Raw genomic sequence first — 21972 nt, forward strand, 5'->3', positions numbered from 1 at the left:
TTTTTGTGTCGGGGGAGTGCAATGTGTCTTAAGACTTGTTGGTATCGATAAAGTAGGCGCTACAAAATGGCCGCAGCATTTTAAATCTTATTTATAGCACCTTGCTTCTTGAAAGGTCAGGTCACATCTGATCTTCCACGGCCACCGCTTTTCTCAAGAGGACACTAAGCCACCAGTTTCCTGCTCAAGATGAGCTGGCTCACAGACCACTAAACTAAACTTCCCTGTGCAGATTACTTCTGCATGACCTCACACATGTTCAATTAGCATTCTTTAGTTCATGTGACTTCATCTTGCTACGCTACATTTGTTAACACAAACATGCTGGTTCAGAGTTGAGTTGATACACAAAAATCTCTAAACCACAACAATGTAGTCGATGGAGTACTTGACTGTCTTGACAGCATTGCTGGCCTTCACCAAATTAGTGAAATGAACCTCACTTCCTCTTGCGTGACGTTTGATGCTGCAGGCTGTGTGCCAGTGTGGCGTCACCAGCAGAGTCCGCGTTAATCCCCTCATTTCCATTCAGACAACTAATTCTATTAGCCTGGATCACTCACAGCGTACTGTACTGCGGTCTACAAATGGGAAACTACATGTGGATATATATATATATATATAATATATTTATATACCGGTATATATACACACATATATACATGTATATTTATATATATATATATTATATATATATATACACATGTATACTTATATATTTGTATATATACACATATAATATATACATATATATAATGTGTATATAAACAGTACAGGCCAACGTTTGGACACACCTCATTCAATGCGTTTTCTTTATTTTCATGACTATTTACATTGTAGATTGTCACTGAAGGCATCAAAACTATGAATGAACACGTGAAGTTATGTACTTAACTGAAAACATGTTTTATATTCTAGTTTCTTCAAAATAGCCACCCTTTGCTCTGATTAGTGCGTTGCATACTCTTGGCATTCTCTCGATGAGCTTCAAGAGGTAGTCAACCTGAAATGGTTTTCGCTTCACAGGTGTGCCTTATCAGGGTTGATTGGTGGAATTTTTTGCTTTATCAATGGAGTTGGAAATAGGTATGTCAAAACTTTTGGTCTGTACTGTATAAATTATACAATATATTATAGATATTATATACTATATATATATATATATATATTTCACCACACCTAGTGTGTGTGAGACAATCATTGGTACTTTAACTTAACTTTACACATACAAACTAGCACACAAAAAAGCACATTTAATTAAAAAAAACATGGTCTTACCTTTAGTTATAAATGAAGACCATGCGCTGCTCCTTCTCAACAAAAACATCGATAACTTGTTTATAGAAGTCTTCCTTATCTTTCTTCAGTTTTAAAAGTCTCTCTGTCTCGATGGAGATCTTCCTTTAAGTATTACCTCCTGCTTCGATTGAAAGTCCAGTTTAGAAAACTGTTTTATTTTAGATATGTAATCCTCCATGTTAAACGTCCAGGCAAGAGGAAAAAATAAACGATCGCTGCAAACCGTTGCTGCTTGTTGTCACTTCTTCTGCAGCCGAGTAGTCGCATGAATGATCTCTGGGATCACTAGCGCCCTCTACCACCAGGAGGCGGGATTACTGCGAGCCTCACACAGTGCTTCTTCGCAGCCGTTTTATGATTGCTCAGCACAAGAAATACGTTACACACACAAAGTTGTTGACAAAATACACTGTACATTATATACCTCAGCTAACTAAACTATGGAAATGTATAATATAATTCATATAGCAATACGGTCTCACTGCACAGCAGGCCAGCAGTTAGCCGAGTCATTGCGCAATCCATGGTGAGGCTCAACTGGCTGCTGATCACCGCAAGTCTCTTCTCAGTATTTGAACGGCAAATGTGAAAATTCAGCGATTTTGAATAAAAAATAATCTAAAACTGGTGAAGTTAAATGGAAAATAACTTTATAGTATAATCACTGGATACATAACAATTTAAATTTTTTTTTCTTTTTACATTTTTTTTCTTTCCATGATGGCACGTGAGGCCCCGCCTCACCTGCCTCCCCTGACTGAAAGTCACTGATATACACACATATATACATACAAATGTATATATGTATATATACATATATATATATGTTTATATATATTCATATGTATATATATATACATATACATACATATATATATATATATATATACATATATGTATACATATATATATATATACACATTTGTTTATATATATACATTTTTATATCATTTATACAGCTATACAGTATATAATATATATTTATATATATACACACACACATATATATATATGTATTGTATACAATTTATTTTATCCTGCATTTCATTTACTGGGGACACATGTGGTGGACTTGCAGAGAACTACAGTGCATTTATAAAGGTTATGTTGTTTAAATTATAATAACCTGGTCAAAAAAACATGTATAACATGTACAATTTAGTTGAAAAAGAGTTGGTGGGCGGCCGAGGCTGGAGTCGGCTCTCTTGGTTGCTTTGTTGGGTCTGCTCTTGTCTCTGGCCATGCTCACCCCACACCAGCAGACGATGGCGTGGAACACGGCAGAGGTCACCACAGTGTATATGTTTTTTGTTGTTGTTTTACTTTTGTGGCTGTGTGAAGAGGTGGCTGGTTGCATCAGCTCTGCTCTTTTAATGTATTTAATGTCCTTTGTGTTCTCTGATGTTTCCCTCTTACACACATGTTTATTATGTGTGCTATGGCTATGAGTTTTTTCCTCTTGGCTTCAGTCTGGACCCCCTCTCCAGGGGCCCAGGCTTACCACCTTTCTTTGTAAGGGGCGCCGGAAGTTGGCAGACCCGTCAGCGATCCTGTTCTGTCTCCCTGTAATGTTTGTCTGCTCTTGAATGGGATTGTCCTTAAAATCTTAATTTCCCCTCGGGGATTATTAAAGTATTTCTGATTCTGATTTAAAAAATATATACCGTCATAATAATATTGTGGAAAACAATTGTGATTTGTGTTGAGCGATATGCCATTTTGGTTCATTGCAAACTACAGAACTAACAAAAAAAGGTTGAATAATTTTGAATGCAAATGTTATTGATTACTTCAAACATGTTCATAACAAAGACATTTCAATTCAAACAAAATGAATTCATAGCATGTTAATATAATAAGAATGACACAAAAGCAAAACAATGTTGAAAAGTTTCTTTTTTTCCAATCATAAAATAGCTCTAAAATGCCACTTTAAGATACAACCCATGTGCAACAGCAGCATTATCAAAAAAGAACTGTACAAAAATACAATACATAAAACTGATATTTCACACTCACATTCAATGGTCCAAAAAACATGAAATAAATAATACAACTTCAATATAAGCTTTACTTTGAAAAACCTTTAAAAAAGTATCTCACGGCCCTTTTATTACAGTATATCTTCTCAATGGACAACTATAAGAATTACACTAAATGAAGAGTTGATTGGCAACACTAAATAAAATAAATTAATTAAATGAGTTTAAAGCTTCTGTGAAAGGATTGCAGTCTACCTTGTCTGTATGCATATGTGTTATGTGAGCAAGTTCTAATGTTGTAAATGTGATGTTTTATGTGTTGTTTACTGTTTTTAATGTAACCTTGCTGCTGCCCTCTTGGCCAGGTCTCCCTTGGAAAAGAGATCTTTGATCTCAATGGGATTTTTACCTGGTTAAATAAAGGCTAAATAAAAATCAAATAAAATTGGCCTTTGTGTGTGAATGTGAGTGTGAATGTTGTATGTCTATCTGTGTTGGCCCTGTGATGAGGTGGCGACTTGTCCAGGGTGTACCCTGCCTTCCGCCTGAATGCAGCTGAGATAGGCTACGCCCCCCCCTACCCCCCAAAAGAGACAAGCGGTAGAAAATGGATGGATGGAAGAGTCGTCAGTGTACAGCTTGTATAGCAGTACCGTATTTTTCAAACTATAAGTCGCAGTTTTTTTGCATAGTTTAGCCGGGGGTGCGACTTATACTCAGGAGCGACTTATGTGTGAAATTATTAACACATTACCGTAAAATATCAAATAATATTATTTAGCTCATTCACGTAAGAGACTAGACGTATAAGATTTCATGGGATTTAGCGATTAGGAGTGACAGATTGTTTGGTAAACGTATACCATGTTCTATATGTTATAGTTATTTGAATGACTCTTATGTTAATATGTTACGTTAACATACCAGGCACGTTCTCAGTTGGTTATTTATGCCTCATATAACGTACACTTATTCAGCCTGTTGTTCACTATTCTTTATTTATTTTAAATTGCCTTTCAAATGTCTATTCTTGGTGTTGGGTTTTATCAAATAAATGTCCCCAAAAAATGCGACTTATATATGTTTTTTTCCCTTCTTTATTATGCATTTTCGGCTGGTACGACTTATACTCCGGAGCGACTTATACTCCGAAAAATACGGTATATGTATTTACTACACACAGAAAATAAGTCAACACAAAGTCAATATTTACTAAATAGCTAGCAAGATACTTGTGCATGAGTGCTGCCGGTCGAGGGTAGCTACGGTTCATTGTGGGAAACACGAGTTGACTGGTTTTCAGTGGATAACAACTCCATACTGCTATACAAGCTGTACACTGACTACCGTATTTTTCGGAGTATAAGTCGCACCGGAGTATAAGTCGCACCTGCCGAAAATGCATAATAAAGAAGGAAAAAAACATATATAAGTTGCACTGGAGCCCGGCCAAACTATGAAAAAAACTGCGACTTATAGTCCGAAAAATACGGTACTTTAAAGTGTATCCACGACTCACTTTTACAGTAGTATGCCTTGAGAAGATATAATAGTTCAAATGTGAGGGGTAGTACTCACTTTGCACCCAAGCTGGGATAGGCTCCAGCTTCCCTGTAGTCACCCACAGGACTAAGTGGTACATATGATGGATGGATGGAAGAGCTCTAACCTTGGTTTACTCCTGTATCGCTTCTCACCCCGAGTGTGAACGCAGAAACCGCTGACGTGGTTTAGCCCGGTTGTGGCGTAGAAGGTCTACATGTTTATGGTGACCAGCTGACCCGTGGTCTGAAGACAATGGTCCAGGGCTTCCTTAAGCTCTGTCAGCTGGTTGACTCCAACTCGCAGTTTCTCCCTGGGAAGACAATGAAGTCAAGGTAAGACACACACTCATCAAATACTGCAAAAAGTGGAAATCTTTTTTTTTTAATGCATCTTAATTTGTATTATTATTTTGGAGATATACTTCTTGAAATAAACAAAACTATAAAGTCATCCTGTACAATTCTTCCTCTTGGTCCATCTTACTAGACAAGCAGTTGCATGTTTACCATGAATTGATTAACTTTGACTCCGACTTTAAACAAGTTGAAAAACTTATTCGGGTGTTACCATTTAGTGGTCAATTGTACGGAATATGTACTGTACTGTGCAATCTACTAATAAAAGTCTCAATCAATCAATCAAATGTGTGAATGCTGAGAAGATGAAGACGAACTGAAATGCTAACAGGTAGCACGTTAGCCAGATAGCATCAGGTAACAAAAAATATGACCTTTAGGTACCGTATTTTTCGGACTATAAGTCGCAGTTTTTTTCATAGTTTGGCCAGGGGTGCAACTTATACTCAGAAGCGACTTACGTGTGAAATTAACACATTAGCGTAAAAATATCAAATAATATTATTTAGCTCATTCACGTAAGAGATTAGACATATAAGATTTCATGGGATTTAGCGATTAGAAGTGACAGATTGTTTGGTAAACGTATAGCATGTTCTATATGTTATAGTTATTTGAATGACTCTTACCATAATATGTTATGTTAACATACCAGGCATGTTCTCAGTTGGTTATTTATGCCTCATATAACGTACACTTATTCAGACTGTTGTTCACTATTCTTTATTTATTTTAAATTGCCTTTCAAATGTCTATTCTTGGTGTTGGGTTTTATCAAATAAATTTCCCCCAAAAATGCGACTTATACTCCAGTGCGACTTATATATGTTTTTGTCCTTCTTTATTATGCATTTTCGGCCGGTGCGACTTATACTCCAAACAAGAATGACAAACACATTTCGGGAGAACATCCGCACTGTAACACAACATAAACACAGCAGAACAAATACCCAGAAACCCTTGCAGCACTATCTCTTCCCGGACACCACAATATACACCCCCCCCCCCCCCTACCCGCTAAAATGTCACAGAATATGTGGGATTCTAGGACATGTGGGATTTCCTTTCGCACGCATGTCAAGAATACCTTGAATATTTTGAAAGTGAAATGGTTTGAATTGGATGAAAAATCGTGGTGAAGAAGGCAGTGGAAAGATAGGGTGGAATATTAATTAGGATAGTATAAAAGTGTGTCATGTGTAAATATATACTGTAGTATGTGTGAATGCTGAAAAGCAACAAGTGCTGTCAGCTAATTGACTTCCTCTTCATGCTGACAAAGAGAAACTACAGCAAATCACAAACACTAACAGGAAGCTAATAGAGCTTGACCTTGAGGCGTGCCACAAATAGATTCAGTCCTACCGGTTTGCCCTTGCTCATAAACACATTATAATGGGACTGTGTCAGTATAACTTGTCAGATGTCATGCTTTTAAATAAAGCTCATGTGCACCCTGGTCTGCCAGAGAATACACTACAAAAAGTCAGTGTTCAAAAACAAGAAAAATAAATAAATAATTAGGGGTATTTTATTTGAACTAAGCAAAATTATCTGCCAATAGAACAAGAAAATTTGGCTTGTCGAGACTTTCCAAAACAAGTAAAATTAGCTACCCTCAAATGAACCCAAAAATACCTTAAAATAAGTATATTCTCACTAATAACAAGTGCACTTTTCTTGGTAGAAAAAAAACTGGACCTTTTTGCTCAATATTTTGAAAAATATTCTTAAATTAAGTAAATGCTAGTGCCATTATCTTGACATAATGATACGCGCTCGGCATCATGATTCTTTTTTTCATGCTGGAAATAAGAAATTATTACTTTAAAAAAGTAGTTTTATACTTGTGAGTGTTGATGACACAGCTTTGCAACAGTTGATATTCTAGTTTCAAGCATGTTTTACTCAATATAGGTCATCAAATCTCAGCAACAAGCTGTAATATCTTACTGAGATCATTTAGGACCAAAACCCTTAAAACGAGTAAAACACTGTAACTAATTTTGTCTGTCCTTATTTGAGATATTTCATCTTACTTAGATTTCAGTTTTTGCAGTGTAAGAAGACATAGCAGGAGGGATTAGTGTTGTCAATTTGCACCTTTGGATGCTGTTTTTCAAAAAAGCAAAAAAATCTAGTGCCTTTTTTTTTTTATAGAACACTTTTGGGGAAACTATTATGAAAGTACGTAGGGCTTGCCCCAAAACCCCTGTCTGAAAAAAACTCAAAACAGCTCCATATTGCTTGTGACTAGACATGTCAATAAATGCTTTAAAATGTAATATCGGAAATTATCGGTATCGTTCTTTTATTGTTATCGGTATCGTTTTTTAAATTTATTATTTTATTTTTGTAAATTAAATCAACATAAAAAACACAAGATACACTTACAATTAGTGCACCAACCCAAAAAACCTCCCTCCCCCATTTACACTCATTCACAAAAGGGTTGTTTCTTTCTGTTATTAATATTCTGGTTCCTACATTATATATCAATATATATCAATACAGCCTGCAAGGATACAGTCCGTAAGCACACATGATTGTGCGTGCTGCTGGTCCACTAATAGTACTAACCTTTAACAGTTAATTTGACTAATTTTCATTAATTACTAGATTCGATGTAACTGTTTTTATATTGTTTTACTTTCTTTTTTATTCAAGAAAATATTTTTAATTTTTTTAATTAATTTTTTTAAAAAGGAAATTATCTTCCCCATACCTGGTTATTCAAATTAGGCATAATAATGTGTTAATTCCACGACTGTATATATCGGTATCGGTTGATATTGGTATCGGTAATTAAGAATTGGACAATATCGTAATATCGGATATCGGCAGAAAAGCCATTATCTGACATCCCTACTTGAGAAAGTGAGAGAAGTAAATTAGTTTGTAATCATATTGTTTTTCTTTTTATGTTTAAAACAATTTCAAGCACATGCGTTGTCTCTCTGGAGGGAACCTGATTTGGTACTTCAATAGGTAGGCCTGCCAGCCGAATTGTATTTGTGTCCTTCTATCGTTGCTCAATAGACAGTGTGCTGACATACTGCATGTGTGTATGGTATGCCAGCTGCACGGCGGCAGAGAGAAATGCACTTCAGAGGGTCATAAAAAGTGCCATGAAGATCACTGGCTGCTCTCTCCCCTCCCTAGATGAACTGTACAGTGCCAGGTGCCTCAAAAAGGCCCAAAACATTTGAACTGCTGCCCTCGGGCAGGAGATACAGGACAATAAAATGCCGGACAAACAGACTTAAGAACACGTTTTACCCGAAAGCAATAGTGTCGCTGAACACAAGACAATAATGACTGTGCATGTGAGCTGTGTGCTTGGTATTTTTATGTATTTTATGTGTTTTTATCTATTTATCTATGTTCTTATGTGTTATTATGAATTAGCACTAAATTAGTTTTGCTTACAATTTTGTTGTACAACGTACAATGACAATAAAGATATATTCTATTCTATTCTACCCAGTACTAATTCACATAAAATCAAAGGGTACCATATTTTGATACCTTTGTTGAATGTGTCGTCTTGTCCTGTTGCAGACTCGGCAGCGGCTCAAGCACTTGGTGGGCAAACAGGCGTAGTGTAGCAATTGCCTCTATGTAATGTTGCGATTTTCCATATCAACAAAGCAAGAATGCCTGTTAGAAAGCGCTTAAAAGTAAGGCTACACTTTTTAAAATGTGCAATGTTGATGTTAATTTATATTGGATTTATCATGTACAATGTATTGATTAGCATTAGCGATTTTACATGGCGATTTTAACATTTCCATATGACAAATACTGAGATGCATGTTGCAATCACACAGCTGGTGTGTAATCAAAGAAATACTTACAATATAAACACCTTACGGGTGCAACAAAAAGCAAGGCTGGCACATTCAACTTAATACTAATAGACTACTCTCTGAATACGGCAACTCACTTTAAACAAATGAGACTCCAAAGTAGGAACGGGTACCTTTCACATTTGAACCGGTACCGGTATCGATTCCCAGGTACCAGGAATTGAGATATTTACATATAAACAGTCGTGGTCAAAAGTTTACATACACTTGTGAAGGACATAATGTCATGGCTGTCTTGAGTTTCCAATATTTTTTACAACTCTTATTTTTTTGTTATAGAGTGATTGGAGCACATACTTGTCACAAAAAACATTCATGAAGTTTGGTTCTCTTATGAATTTATTATGGGTCTACTGAAAATGTGACCAAATCTGCTGGGTCAAAAGTATACATACAAAAACATTCATTATCAATTTTGGTGATGTAGAAAAGTTACAATCAAATCAAATTAGCTTCATGGCATGGCCTCTTAACTTCATGTGAGAGATTATGATTGATGACATCTGTCGACTTCTCTGAGCCCATTTAAATAGGGCTCATGTGATGCAGTCATTAGACGCATTAGACGGTTACAAACGCGACAATGGGAAAGTCAGCACAGATCTGAAAAAACGAATCATTGACTTGAACAAGTCAGGAAAGTCACTTGGAGCCATTTCAAAGCAGCTTAAGATCCCAAGGGCAACGGTGTAGACAATTGTTCGTTAGTATAAAGTGCATGGCACAGTTTTGTCACTGCTACAATCAGGAAGAAAATGCAACCTATCACCTGTTGCTGAGAGAAAATCAACCGAGAACCACCGAAAAGCAGGTCTGCAATGAATTGGAAGCTGCAGGTGTCAGTGTCCACAGTCAAGCATGTTTTGCATCGCCATGGACTGAGAGGTTACCATGCAAGAAGGAAGCCCTTGCTCTAGAAGCGACACCTTAAGGCTCGTCTAAAGTTTGCTGCTGATCACGTGGACAAAGATAAGACCTTCTGGAGGAAAGTTCTGTGGTCAGATCTCCAAATTCTTCAGGACAACCTAAAATCATCAGCCCAGAGGTTGGTTCTTGGGCGCATTTGGTGTTTTCCAACAGGACAATGACCCCAAACACATGTCAAAAGTGGTAAAGGAATGGCTAAATCAGGCTAGAATTAAGATTTTAGAACAGCCTTCCCAAAGTCCTGACTTAAACCCCATTGAGAACATGTGGACAATGCTGAAGAAACAAGACCATGTCAGAAAACCAACAAATTTAGCTGAACTGCACCAATTTTGTCAAGAGGAGTGGTCACAAATTCAACCAGAAGCTTGCAAGAAGCTTGTGGATGGCTACCAAAAGCACCTTATTGTGGTGTAACTTGCCAAAGGACATGTAAACAAATACTAACATTGCTGTATGTATACTTTTGACCAAACAGATGTGGTCACATTTTCAGTAGACCCATAATAAATTCATAAAAGAACCAAACTTCATGAATGTTTTTTGTGACAAACAAGTATGTGCTCCAAAAACTCTATCACAAAAAATATGAGTTGTAGAAATGATTGAAAACTCAAGAACAGCCATGACATTATGTTCTTTACAAGTGTATGTAAACTTTTGACCATGACTGTATGTACAAAACCCAAAAGCAATGAAGTTTGCAAGTTGTGTAATTTATAAATAAAAACAGAATACAATGATTTGCAAATCCTTTTCAACTTATATTGAATTGAATACACTGCAAAGACCAGATATTTAATGTTCGAACTGAGAATTTTTTTTTTTTGCAAATAATCATTAACTTAGAATTTAATGGCAGCAACACATTGCAAAAAAGTTGGCACAGGGACATTTTTACCACTGTGTTACATGGCCTTTCCTTTTAACAACACTCAGTAAACGTTTGGGAACTGAGGATGCCAATTTTTGGAAGCTTTTCAGGTGGAATTCTTTCCCATTCTTGCTTGATGTACAGCTTAAATTGCTCAACAGTCCGGGGTCTCTGTTGTGGTATTTTAGGCTTCATATTTTTTCAACTAGAGACAGGTCTGGACAACAGGCAGGCCTGTCTAGTACCCGCACTCTTGCTTGGATGGCAACATATGTTGCTCCAAAACCTGTATGTACCTTTCAGCATTAATGGTGCCTTCACAGATGTGAAAGTTACCCATGCCTTGGGCACTAATACACCCTCATTTAAACTTTGTGCCTATTACAGTCCGGATGATTTTTTTCCTCTTTGGTCCGGAGGACATGACATCCAAAGTTTCCAAAAACAATTTGAAATGTGGACTCGTCAGGCCAGAGAACACTTTTCCACTTTGCATTAGTCCATCTTCGATGAGCTCGGGCCCAGCAAAGCCGGCGGTGTTTCTGGGTGTTGTTCATAAATGGCTTTCGCTTTGCATAATAGAGTTTTAACTTGCGCTTACAGATGTAGTTTCTGAAGTGTTCCTGAGTCCATGTGGTGATATCCTTTACACACTGATGTCAGCATTTGATGCAGTACCGCCTGAGGGATCGAAGGTCCGTAATATCATCGCTTATGTGCAGTGATTTCTCTAAATTCTCTGAACCTTTTGATGATATTACGGATCCTTGATGGTGAAATCCCTAAATTCCTTGCAATAGTTTGTTGAGAAATGTTGTTCTAAACTGTTGGACAGTTTGCTCAGGCATTTGTTCACAGAGTGGTGACCCTCGCCCCATCCTTGTTTGTGAATGACTGAGCATTTCATGGAAGCTGCTTTTATACCCAATCATGACAACTACTTGTTCCCAATTACCGGTAGCCTGTTCATCTGTGGAATGTTCCAAACAAGTGTTTGATGAGCATTCCTCAACTTTATCAGCCTTTTTTGCCACTTGTGCCAGCTTTTTTGAAACATGTTGCAGGCAGCAAATTCCAATTGAGCTAATATTTGCAAAAAATAAAGTTTACCAGTTCGAACATTAAGTGTCTTGTCTTTGCAGTACATTCAATAGAATATAGGTTGAAAAGGATTTGTAAATCATTGTATTCTGTTTTTATTTACGATTTACACAACGTGCCAACTTCACTGGTTTGAGGTTTTGTACATTTATATACATATACATATATATATACATATATATATGTATATATATATATATATATATATATATATATATATATATATATATGTATATTCATATATATATATATATATATATATATATATATACATATATACAAATATATATATATATGCATACACACATACATGTGTATATGTGTATGTATGTATATATATATATATATATATATATATATATATATATGTATATACTGTACATACAAACATACTGTATATATATATATATATATATATATATATATATATATATATACATACACATATATGTATATACTGTACATACATACATATTTTTTTTTTGGTCGGGAAAAAAAACGAAAATAATGAAGCATGGTTGGTTGCATGAACAAAGGCATTTGCGGTCTTGGCAAAGCAGGAAGTGCGCAATGGGTGGAACACGCTAAACAGCCAATCACGTTATAGTATCAACTACCAAGTTTTGTTGCGCCATCTTGCTGTTTCGCTGTTGATTCTCTGCATGGCGTGAAAAGAGAAAGTAAAAATGAGTGCTGTTCAGAGTGAAGAAATTGTGGATAAAATAGGAAAAGTAACCTCGACATTATGACAGTTTTGAAGATTTTTTTTAAACGGACTGTAGTTCTTGACCGCGCTCATCTTTTCTTTTCAAACCTTGTCCGTTCCCTATACGGATGTACAGAAACAACAGGTAGGAACTAAAGTGCAGGATTGTATGAATGAGATAAAACCCAAAATACAACCGATGTGCTAATTTGAAATAATAATTTGGTCCAATAATATTTAAATAATAATGACTGCATAATAAAAATTAAATTCCATACTGAAATAAGAATAACAAACCAAATTAATGTTACACATGCCAAGTAATGTCCTGGTTAGTAAACCTGCAGAAATGTGTTCTTCTCAGGTTTCTTTATGTTTTTATTTTCACACTTTGCACTATTTTGTTACACTTTATTACCGTAAGCATTTCCTACATATTCCTTATTTTTGCACCTTCATTTTAAGAGGCTATTGTTAAGTGTTTGTGATTTTAAAAATGTTGTTTACAGTGATTGTTTGAGTGTTTTCAATGGTTGTGGTGACATTTCCTTTTCTTACTGCCTTAACTCAATGGATTATAATCAGAAGAAGGTTACATTTGAAATAAAATTGTTAAAATTTAATACATTTTTCTTCTGGCGACCATGTCGACTAATAAGAAAATCTTTTATCGTGAAACGGTTTTCAGCCACATCGCCCAGCCCTCCATCTGGCCTTCACTGCCACAAATACATTGCAGTCCAAAGGAAATAATCAACTTGTGTTTGTTACAATCCTTGAGGATGTGTGTTGTACAATCAGTTTACCCTGGAGGAGGAACAGTTCAAATAAATCATTCAAAGTATATGATCACTTATGACCACAGCCGCAGGTCCAGACAGAACGTTTCAAACACACCATGTACCTCATTAGGCAAACTGGTTCTGGCTTACAAAGACCATTGTTTCCATACACTGAGCTGTGAGAGACAAGCAACTAGCAACTCTGCAAGATGCAGGACACACGTGACCTGTTGTCCCGTGACAAAATTCGATGAAAACATCTGTGTGTGCCGATGCTCTAACTGTGCGTCTGTTTACTTGTGGACAATTGGACCATGAAAATTAAATAGGAAGTTATTCATGAACCAATTCCACCTGACGTTGAACATTAGCGCCCAGCGGCCAGAGAAGTGAGGCAATGAAAGGCCATGTTGTCCTGCTGACCGCAGGACGTTCTTGGCAACGGCTGCCGAGCAGCAGAAGCAGCAAGGGAACACGCTGCTTGTTTGCTTACTTTCTAACTTTACATAATTTCAGGGAGGAGAGGAAGGAGGGCTGACCAGAGTGTGTTGGCTGCTCACACTGTTTTCCATCCAGCATTTATTTAACCTTATTCTTCCATTTGTCAACACAAAATGACGCAACAGTTTCATAACCTGTGGTTATTTATCATCTCTTCCACTGTTGGTTTAGGAAAATGGTGGTGCACTTTCCACATTCCAGCGTTCACTGAACACAACACAAGAGGGATCATGGGGAAAAGCTTCTTCTCTTCTACTTTTTTAGAGAGCTCTGATCATAGAAGCACAGTGTCGCTGGTTGATCCACACACACACACACACACACACACACACACACACACACACACACACACACACACACACACGCACACACGCACACACGCACACACACACACAGTGTGAGTGTGCCAGGGCCTCTCAGTAACACAACGGTCAACATGGGACGGTAATGATTGAACGCAAAACCACACCACACACCAATGAGATGACAAAACTTGTTCCAAGTCTCCTACCCCCTCACGACATCTCAAACAGGACACACTCTGATCACTATGGCGACCATCTCTTGGCCAACAGACAAGGGACTATTCTCTACTAGTTAGCAGGACAAAGAAATGGCGATACAATACCGTCTGTAACAGTGGTTCTCAAGTTCCACCTCAGAAAAAACTTGACTCTCCAAGTACCACCATAATGACCAACATTAAAATACTGTAGCGTAGTAGTAATATTCATTAAAAACAATGCAGGGGTTTATCAAAGCAAATCAACTTTATTTATAAAGCACATTTAAAAATTTACCACAGGGGTAGCCAAAGTGCTGTACAATGGGCAGGTTAAAAGATAACACAAAAGAAACGAGCAAGCACACCGCAACACAAACAGAGCACCATAAAAAATAAATAAAACATAAAAACAGGTGCACAGCAGGTGCATTGTGGGACGCCAAAGCAGGATGGAGATCACTCAGTGTTAAAAGCCATGGAATAAAAGTATGTTTTTAACTGTGATTTAAAAACAGGAAGAAAGGAGGCCTGTCTAACACTCAAAGGTAAGCCGTTCCAAAGCTTGGGAGCGGCAGCGGCGAAAGCTCTGTCACCTCTAAGCTTCAGCCTTGTGTCAGGGACCGTCAATAGCAGCTGATCGGCTGATCTTAAGGATCGGGGGGGGCAGTAAGGCTGAAGGAGGTCGGAGAGATATGTTGGAGCGAGGTTGTTTAGACATTTAAAAACAAATAGTAGGAGTTTAAAATGTATTCGGTAACGCACAGGGAGCCAGTGAAGGGACGCTAGTATAGGGGTAATGCGCTCACGGTGTCTGTGTTAACAGACGAGCAGCAGAGTTCTGCACGAGCTGCAGGCGAGCGAGGGAGGCCTGGCTAATGCCTACGTACAGGGCGTTGCAGTAGTCAAGACGTGTCGCAATAAAGGCGTGGATTAATTTCTCAAGATCATGTCCTGACAGAAACGGTTTCACTTTCGCTATTTGGCGTAGTTAATAAAAGCTTTTTTTGCTGATTTGTTTTTCAAACTTAAAATCTGAGTCAAACTTTACCCCCAGGTTTGTGACACAGTCACTAAGATATGGGAACAGAGTATCTTAGTATCTTATTTAACAAGTATATACATTTTTTTGGCCACTGAAACATTTTTTTTTTAACATTTTACATTTTCCTGAGGGAACTCTCCTGAAGGAATCAATAAAGTACTATCTATCTATCTATCTATCTATCTATCTACATTACACACAGTTCAAACAGTAACGCAGTGTTTGAATATAGTAAAATAAAACACTGTATTTTAATGAAGTGATTCTTTAGCGTACCATTAGATGAAGCCTACATACCACTAGTGTACACGTACCACAGTTTGAGAATCACTGGGCTATAAGCTATCATTTGAATCTCTTGTCTGAAAAAACGTTGCCATTAAAAACTAACTAATTCTGTTTTTGGATTGTAAAAATAGCAATTCTATTCAAAGAGCAAAAAAGGGCTTTACTTCTGTGAAGCAATACTCACAGGCTGCTGCTTGAGTCGGTTTGTTCAATGACTAATGAATGCAATGAGGCGCAAGTAGAATAACAATGCTAACATTGAACTTGTTGAGGTGCAGTGGCATCAGGCAGTCAGCTTACATTTAATGCTACCTACACACTTCATTAGGTACTCATTTGCTATGGTAATTGGTATGGTAATTATTATGACAGCTTGGATAATACATTACCTTTTATAAAGATAGGAATGATTGGTTGTCCTGTACAATGTTGAGAGGAATTTGTAATGGTTTGATTCAATCAAGAATTGGTACCTCGGTTTCTATTCAAAAAGGTCCGAAAACCGAAGCAATTTTTACCATAATAATGCAAATTTCAATGCTCATAAAAATATGACCACTAAACACATTTTATATAGAATAGGTACAATGCTACATACAGGAAACCATGCAAAATACATTTAGCTGAGGAGTAAAATTTACAAATAAACATTGAATATCACTTTTACCTTTATTGAAGAATCATGTTGGTGGCCTACGTACTTTGTTAAGAAATCTAGTTTATTTATCGCCATGGAGGCGAGGACTTGTAATTTAAAAGTTGCTCAAAAACTGCCAACTGCGGATAGACGTTAGCCGCAAGTGAGCCATGTTTTAAAGCACCTTTTCCAGAGCGGCGCTTCAGTGTTTAAAGCTTCAACTTTATCCTCAGTTTTAAACCAAAATGCGTCCATTCTCCCTCTGCTATCTCCATGCTGTTATTGCTTGTAAGTACTCCACGCATGTGTGTTGCTTAACTTTAACTTGCGCCTCTGGTCATTTTACATTGCCAAAATAAATGTTAAATAATATTACATCATTTCATAAAATTACAGTAGTTGATTGTCCTACAGCATACTTGCCAACCCTCCCGAATTTTACGGGAGACTCACGAAATTCAGCGCCTCTCCCGGAAACCTCCCGGGACAAATATTCTCCCGAAAATCTCTCGATTTTCAGCCGGAGCTGGAGGCCACGCCCCCTCCAGCTCCATGCGGACCTGAGTGAGGACAGCCTTTTTTCACGACGGGAGGACAACAGGGTGACAAGAACTAAATCATCCAGACTAGAGATAAATTGTATTATTATGTTTATCTTACCTAAAAATAAATATATTTATTAATTTAAAAAAAAAAAAAAAAAACTAAACACGTTTACTATATTTTGCTAAAAACATCAAAATTAATTGTATTTTTATTTGTATTTTTTCTGACTCATTACATCCAGCCATAGAATTATACATTAAAATAAACATATTTGAAATAATTAATTTTAAATGATCATAATAATTAATTTAAAATGACCATATTTAATTATTAAAATAATTGCTTGTTTATCAACAACTTTAGCATTTTATTCATTACATTTTGAAGCTCTCAGAAGCCAAGTTTTGTTATATTCCTTAAGATTTATTTATGCAAGTTTGAAGTATCAATTATCTAAACACAGTTTTGTGTGCATATTTTCAGGATGTAGATATATATATATATATATATATATATATATATATATATATATATATATATATATATATATATATATATATATATATATATATATATACATATATATTCTAGCTGTCAATATACTCCTCCCCTCTTAACCACGCCCCCCACCTCCCACCTCCCGAAATCGGAGGTCTTAAGGTTGGCAAGTATGTGCAACTGTACAAATATATCCTTTCAAAATTTTTGTTTTTCTTTTTAAAAGGCATGTTACATGTAAAAACTGTGGTGTTTTAGGCGGGCCAACCGCAGATTAATTGGCGGGGGTGATTTGAGATACGAGCTCCATCCTGGAATGCAATGTGCTTGTAAGTTGAAGTACCACTGTATTATCACAATGCCCTGTTGAGGTACCTAAAGGTAAGGTAAACATAACATAAGACGCACATCTCAGTATAATGCAGAAGTTGCACACCGCAGAAAACTACAACAATAATAAACATACTGCAGAAAGTGAAGATTGAATACGGTATATATTTTTCACTAACAAAATATTAGTCCGCTCTAATGTAGAATGTATAGGTAACATACATCATAGGAAGTGTTGGTAAGAAAACTACAAACATTTACCGTATTTTTCGGATTATAAATCGCTCCGGAGTATAAATTGCACCGGCCGAAAATGCATAATAAAGAAGGGAAAAAACATATATAAGTTGCATTAGAGTATAAGTCGCATTTTTTGGGGAAATGTATTTGATAAAATCCAACCTTAAGAATAGACATTTGAAAGGCAATTTAAAATAAATAAAGAATAGTGAACAACAGGCTGAATAAGTGTGCGTTTAATGAGGCATAAATAACCAACTGAGAACGTGCCTGGTATGTTAACGTAACATATTATGGTAAGAGTCATTCAAATAACTATAACATATAAAACATGCTATACGTTTACCAAACAATCTGTCACTCCTAATCGCTAAATCCGATGAAATCTTATACGCCTAGTCTCTTACGTGAATGAGATAAATAATATTATTTTATATTTTCAATAATGTGTTAATAATTTCACACATAAGTCGCTCCAGAGTATAAATCGCACCCCCGGCCAAACTATGAAAAAAACTGCGACTTATAGTCCGAAAAATACGGTTATCATGCTTAGATTTCAGTGTTGTATTGTATATTTTTAAATAATATTGAATAATCTGAAGTGTCAATCCAATCCTTCTGTGCAGGCAGTTTTGGGTAGTGAATGTGAGTGTCAATGTTGTCTTTACTTGTGTCCTGTGATTGACTGGTAACCAGACCAGGATGTTTTCTGACTTTTCTTCACTAAGTTGTCTTCACCAATAGATGGGTTCTATATCCCTGCTGTTCATTACAGAATAAGCAGTAGACAATGATAAATGATAAATGATAAATGGGTTGTACTTGTATAGCGCTTTTCTACCTTCAAGGTACTCAAAGCGCTTTGACACTACTTCCACATTTACCCATACACACACACATTCACACACTGATGGAGGGAGCTGCCATGCAAGGCGCTAACCAGCACCCATCAGGAGCAAGGGTGAAGTGTCTTGCTCAGGACACAACGGACATGACGAGGTTGGTACTAGGTGGGGATTGAACCAGGGACCCTTGGGTCGCGCACGGCCATTCTTTCACTGCGCCACGCCGTCCCCGGATGGATGAAAGGATGTTTGTAGAAGTGTACCTAATGTTGCAACTAAAAAGTGTATACCAAAGTTCAGTTATAGATAAATGAACATTAGTAAAACTATGACTTATCTTTATAATTACCTTTCTCTATAGTCATTAAAAGTTTAAGTGTTTGGCAATTGTCCACAAAGACGCCTACAAGGAGTTATCTGATGCCCCGGTTGTAATGGCATCACAACTCTTCTAGCAAGCGGAGCAGAAATACAAAGCAGTCAAAGTGCAAACATCAATGCCAACGCTGTCAGCTCAAATGCTGTATGTATTTCTGCAGACAAAAGCCACAATGGCATGCTTATCACACAAGTTGTTTAAACTACATCAAAACATTGGCAACACTTGGTCTCGACAGATATTTGACTACAAGTAAACGTGGCTTCACAATTGAAATAACAAAACACTCATTAAACCTAATGGTAAAATATTGACTGCTTTCTCAAATATAGAAAAAATCCTACAATCTTGTGGGCTGTGATTATAAAATAATGCGAACCAGACTTTGAAAGTCAGGCAGCAGCATGAAGATAGGAATATACACTGGTGTGGAAGTACATAGAGCTCTGGCTTGTTTCCATGGCAGCTGCTGGGTTCAACCTGCAGTCACACATAACGCTGCGATTTAGCTGCACAAGCATGTGATGAGACTATAATAATAGATGATTTGTTTCTGCATGTAGCATGGGCACCATAATGCTTTCTTGGGCGTGGTAAAACGAACCATGGAGTGATTGTCGGAGGTGTTTATTTAAACTGGCATGTTGTCTTAATTAAACATTACACATTCAGAGTGCTACTATGTTAGAAATATTTTGAGCTTGTACTACACAGTGGCATGGAACCACACTTGCACAATGCAGAGAAATGTTTCTAATATTGAATTAGTTAACACGTGTGGTGTCAAATTTTCAGAAACAGCTCTTAGGATTTTATTGCAAAATACACCCAAAATAACACACTGTTTCCAGGGGTACTTTACCTGAGGGGGGCCCCCAAGGCTAAGGGTTTTTGAGCCCCACCTAACCAAACCTCAACACCCCTCTCGCCTCGAAAACACAGTTTTGAAAGAAAAAAAAAAAGCATGATTTTACATAATTTTTTAAAGCAACAATAAAAAAAAATATAATTCATTTTAAAGATACTTTCGTTCATGAATGCATCTCTTTTGCGACGAGCGCATGCCCGTCTGTGTAAGTGTAACAGAGGCCAGACAATTTCAAGATTAGTACTGGCAATCTGGGAGATTACCTGTGCTTTCAGCTCAGTAGTCAGTACTACTTACAGTAGTAAGTAATCTCACACTTGCACCTAGCTTGGAGCAGTAGGACAAAACAACAACCGAGATAGCGAATACACCAGGGGTGTCCAAACCACAACCCGCATGCATCTTCAATTTCAATAAACAACCTGGCTGTGCAGGGTGTTTTCATATTAAATTTGAATACCTAGGGGACTGGCAGGTGGAAATTTGTCAACATATTGAGGTCAATGTACAAACCCTGTTTCCATATGAGTTGGGAAATTGTGTTAGATGTAAATATAAACGGAATACAATGTTTTGAAAATCCTTTTCAACCCATATTCAATTGAATGCACTACAAAGACAAGATATTTGATGTTCAAACTCATAAACTTTTTTTTTTTTTTGCAAATAATAATTAACTTAGAATTTCATGGCTGCAACACGTGCCAAAGTAGTTGGGAAAGGGCATGTTCACCACTGTGTTACATGGCCTTTCCTTTTAACAACACTCAGTAAACATTTTTGAAGCTTCTCAGGTGGAATTATTTCCCATTCTTGCTTGATGTACAGCTTGAGTTGTTCAACAGTCCGGGAGACTCTGTTGTGGTATTTTAGGCTTCATAATGCGCTACACATTTTCAATTGGAGAAAGGTCTGGACTGCAGGCAGACCAGTCTAGTACCCGAACTCTTTTACTATGAAGCCACGTTGATGTAACACGTGGCTTGGCATTGTCTTGCTGAAATAAGCAGGGGCGTCCATGGTAACGTTGCTTGGATGGCAACATATGTTGCTCCAAAACCTGTATGTACCTTTCAGCATTAATGGTGCCTTCACAGATGTGTAAGTTACCCATGTCTTGGGCACTAATAAACCCCCATACCATCACAGATGCTGGCTTTTCAACTTTGCGCCTATAACAATCTGGATGGTTCTTTTCCTCTTTGGTCCGGAGGACACAACGTCCACAGTTTCCAAAAACAATTTGAAATGTGGACTCGTCAGACGACAGAACACTTTTCCATTTTGCATCAGTCCATCTTAGATGAGCTCAGGCCCAGCGAAGCCAAAGGCGTTTCTGGGTGTTGTTGATAAATGGTTTTCGCCTTGCATAGGAGAGTTTTAACTTGCACTTACAGATGTAGCGACCAACTGTAGTTACTGACAGTGGGTTTCTGAAGTGTTCCTGAGCCCATGTGGTGATATTCTTTACACACTGATGTCGCTTGTTGATGCAGTACAGCCTGAGGGATTGAAGGTCACGAGCTTAGCTGCTTACATGCAGTGATTTTTCCAGATTCTCTCAACACTTAGATGATATTACGGACCGTAGATGGTGAAATCCCTAAATTCCTTGCAATGGCTGGTTGAGAAAGGTTTTTCTTAAACGGTTCAACAATTTGCTCATGCATTTGTTGACAAAGTGGTGACCCTCGCCCCATCCATGTTTGTGAATGACTGAGCATTTCATGGAATCTACTTTTATACCCAATCATGGCACCCACCTGTTCCCAATTTGCCTGTTCACCTGTGGGATGTTCCAAATAAGTGTTTGATGAGCATTCCTCAACTTTATCAGTATTTATTGCCA

General features: G+C 37.2%; 1 protein-coding gene across 3 annotated transcripts in view; it reads right to left on the reverse strand.

Moving 5' to 3' along the window:
* Positions 1 to 3177: 3177 nt before the first annotated feature.
* The window catches only part of swt1 (SWT1 RNA endoribonuclease homolog), a 53215-nt gene continuing 34420 nt past the window's right edge, over positions 3178 to 21972 (reverse strand). For all 3 annotated transcript variants that reach the window (XM_061975783.2, XM_061975784.2, XM_061975781.2), the window contains one exon: positions 3178 to 5136. In XM_061975783.2, coding sequence (XP_061831767.2) covers positions 5037 to 5136 — 100 coding nt within the window. In that variant the 3' untranslated portion in view covers positions 3178 to 5036. The remainder of the gene's footprint in view (positions 5137 to 21972) is intronic.

Source organism: Nerophis lumbriciformis, linkage group LG14 (assembly GCF_033978685.3).
Source record: "Nerophis lumbriciformis linkage group LG14, RoL_Nlum_v2.1, whole genome shotgun sequence".
Taxonomy (NCBI): Eukaryota; Metazoa; Chordata; class Actinopteri; order Syngnathiformes; family Syngnathidae; genus Nerophis; species Nerophis lumbriciformis.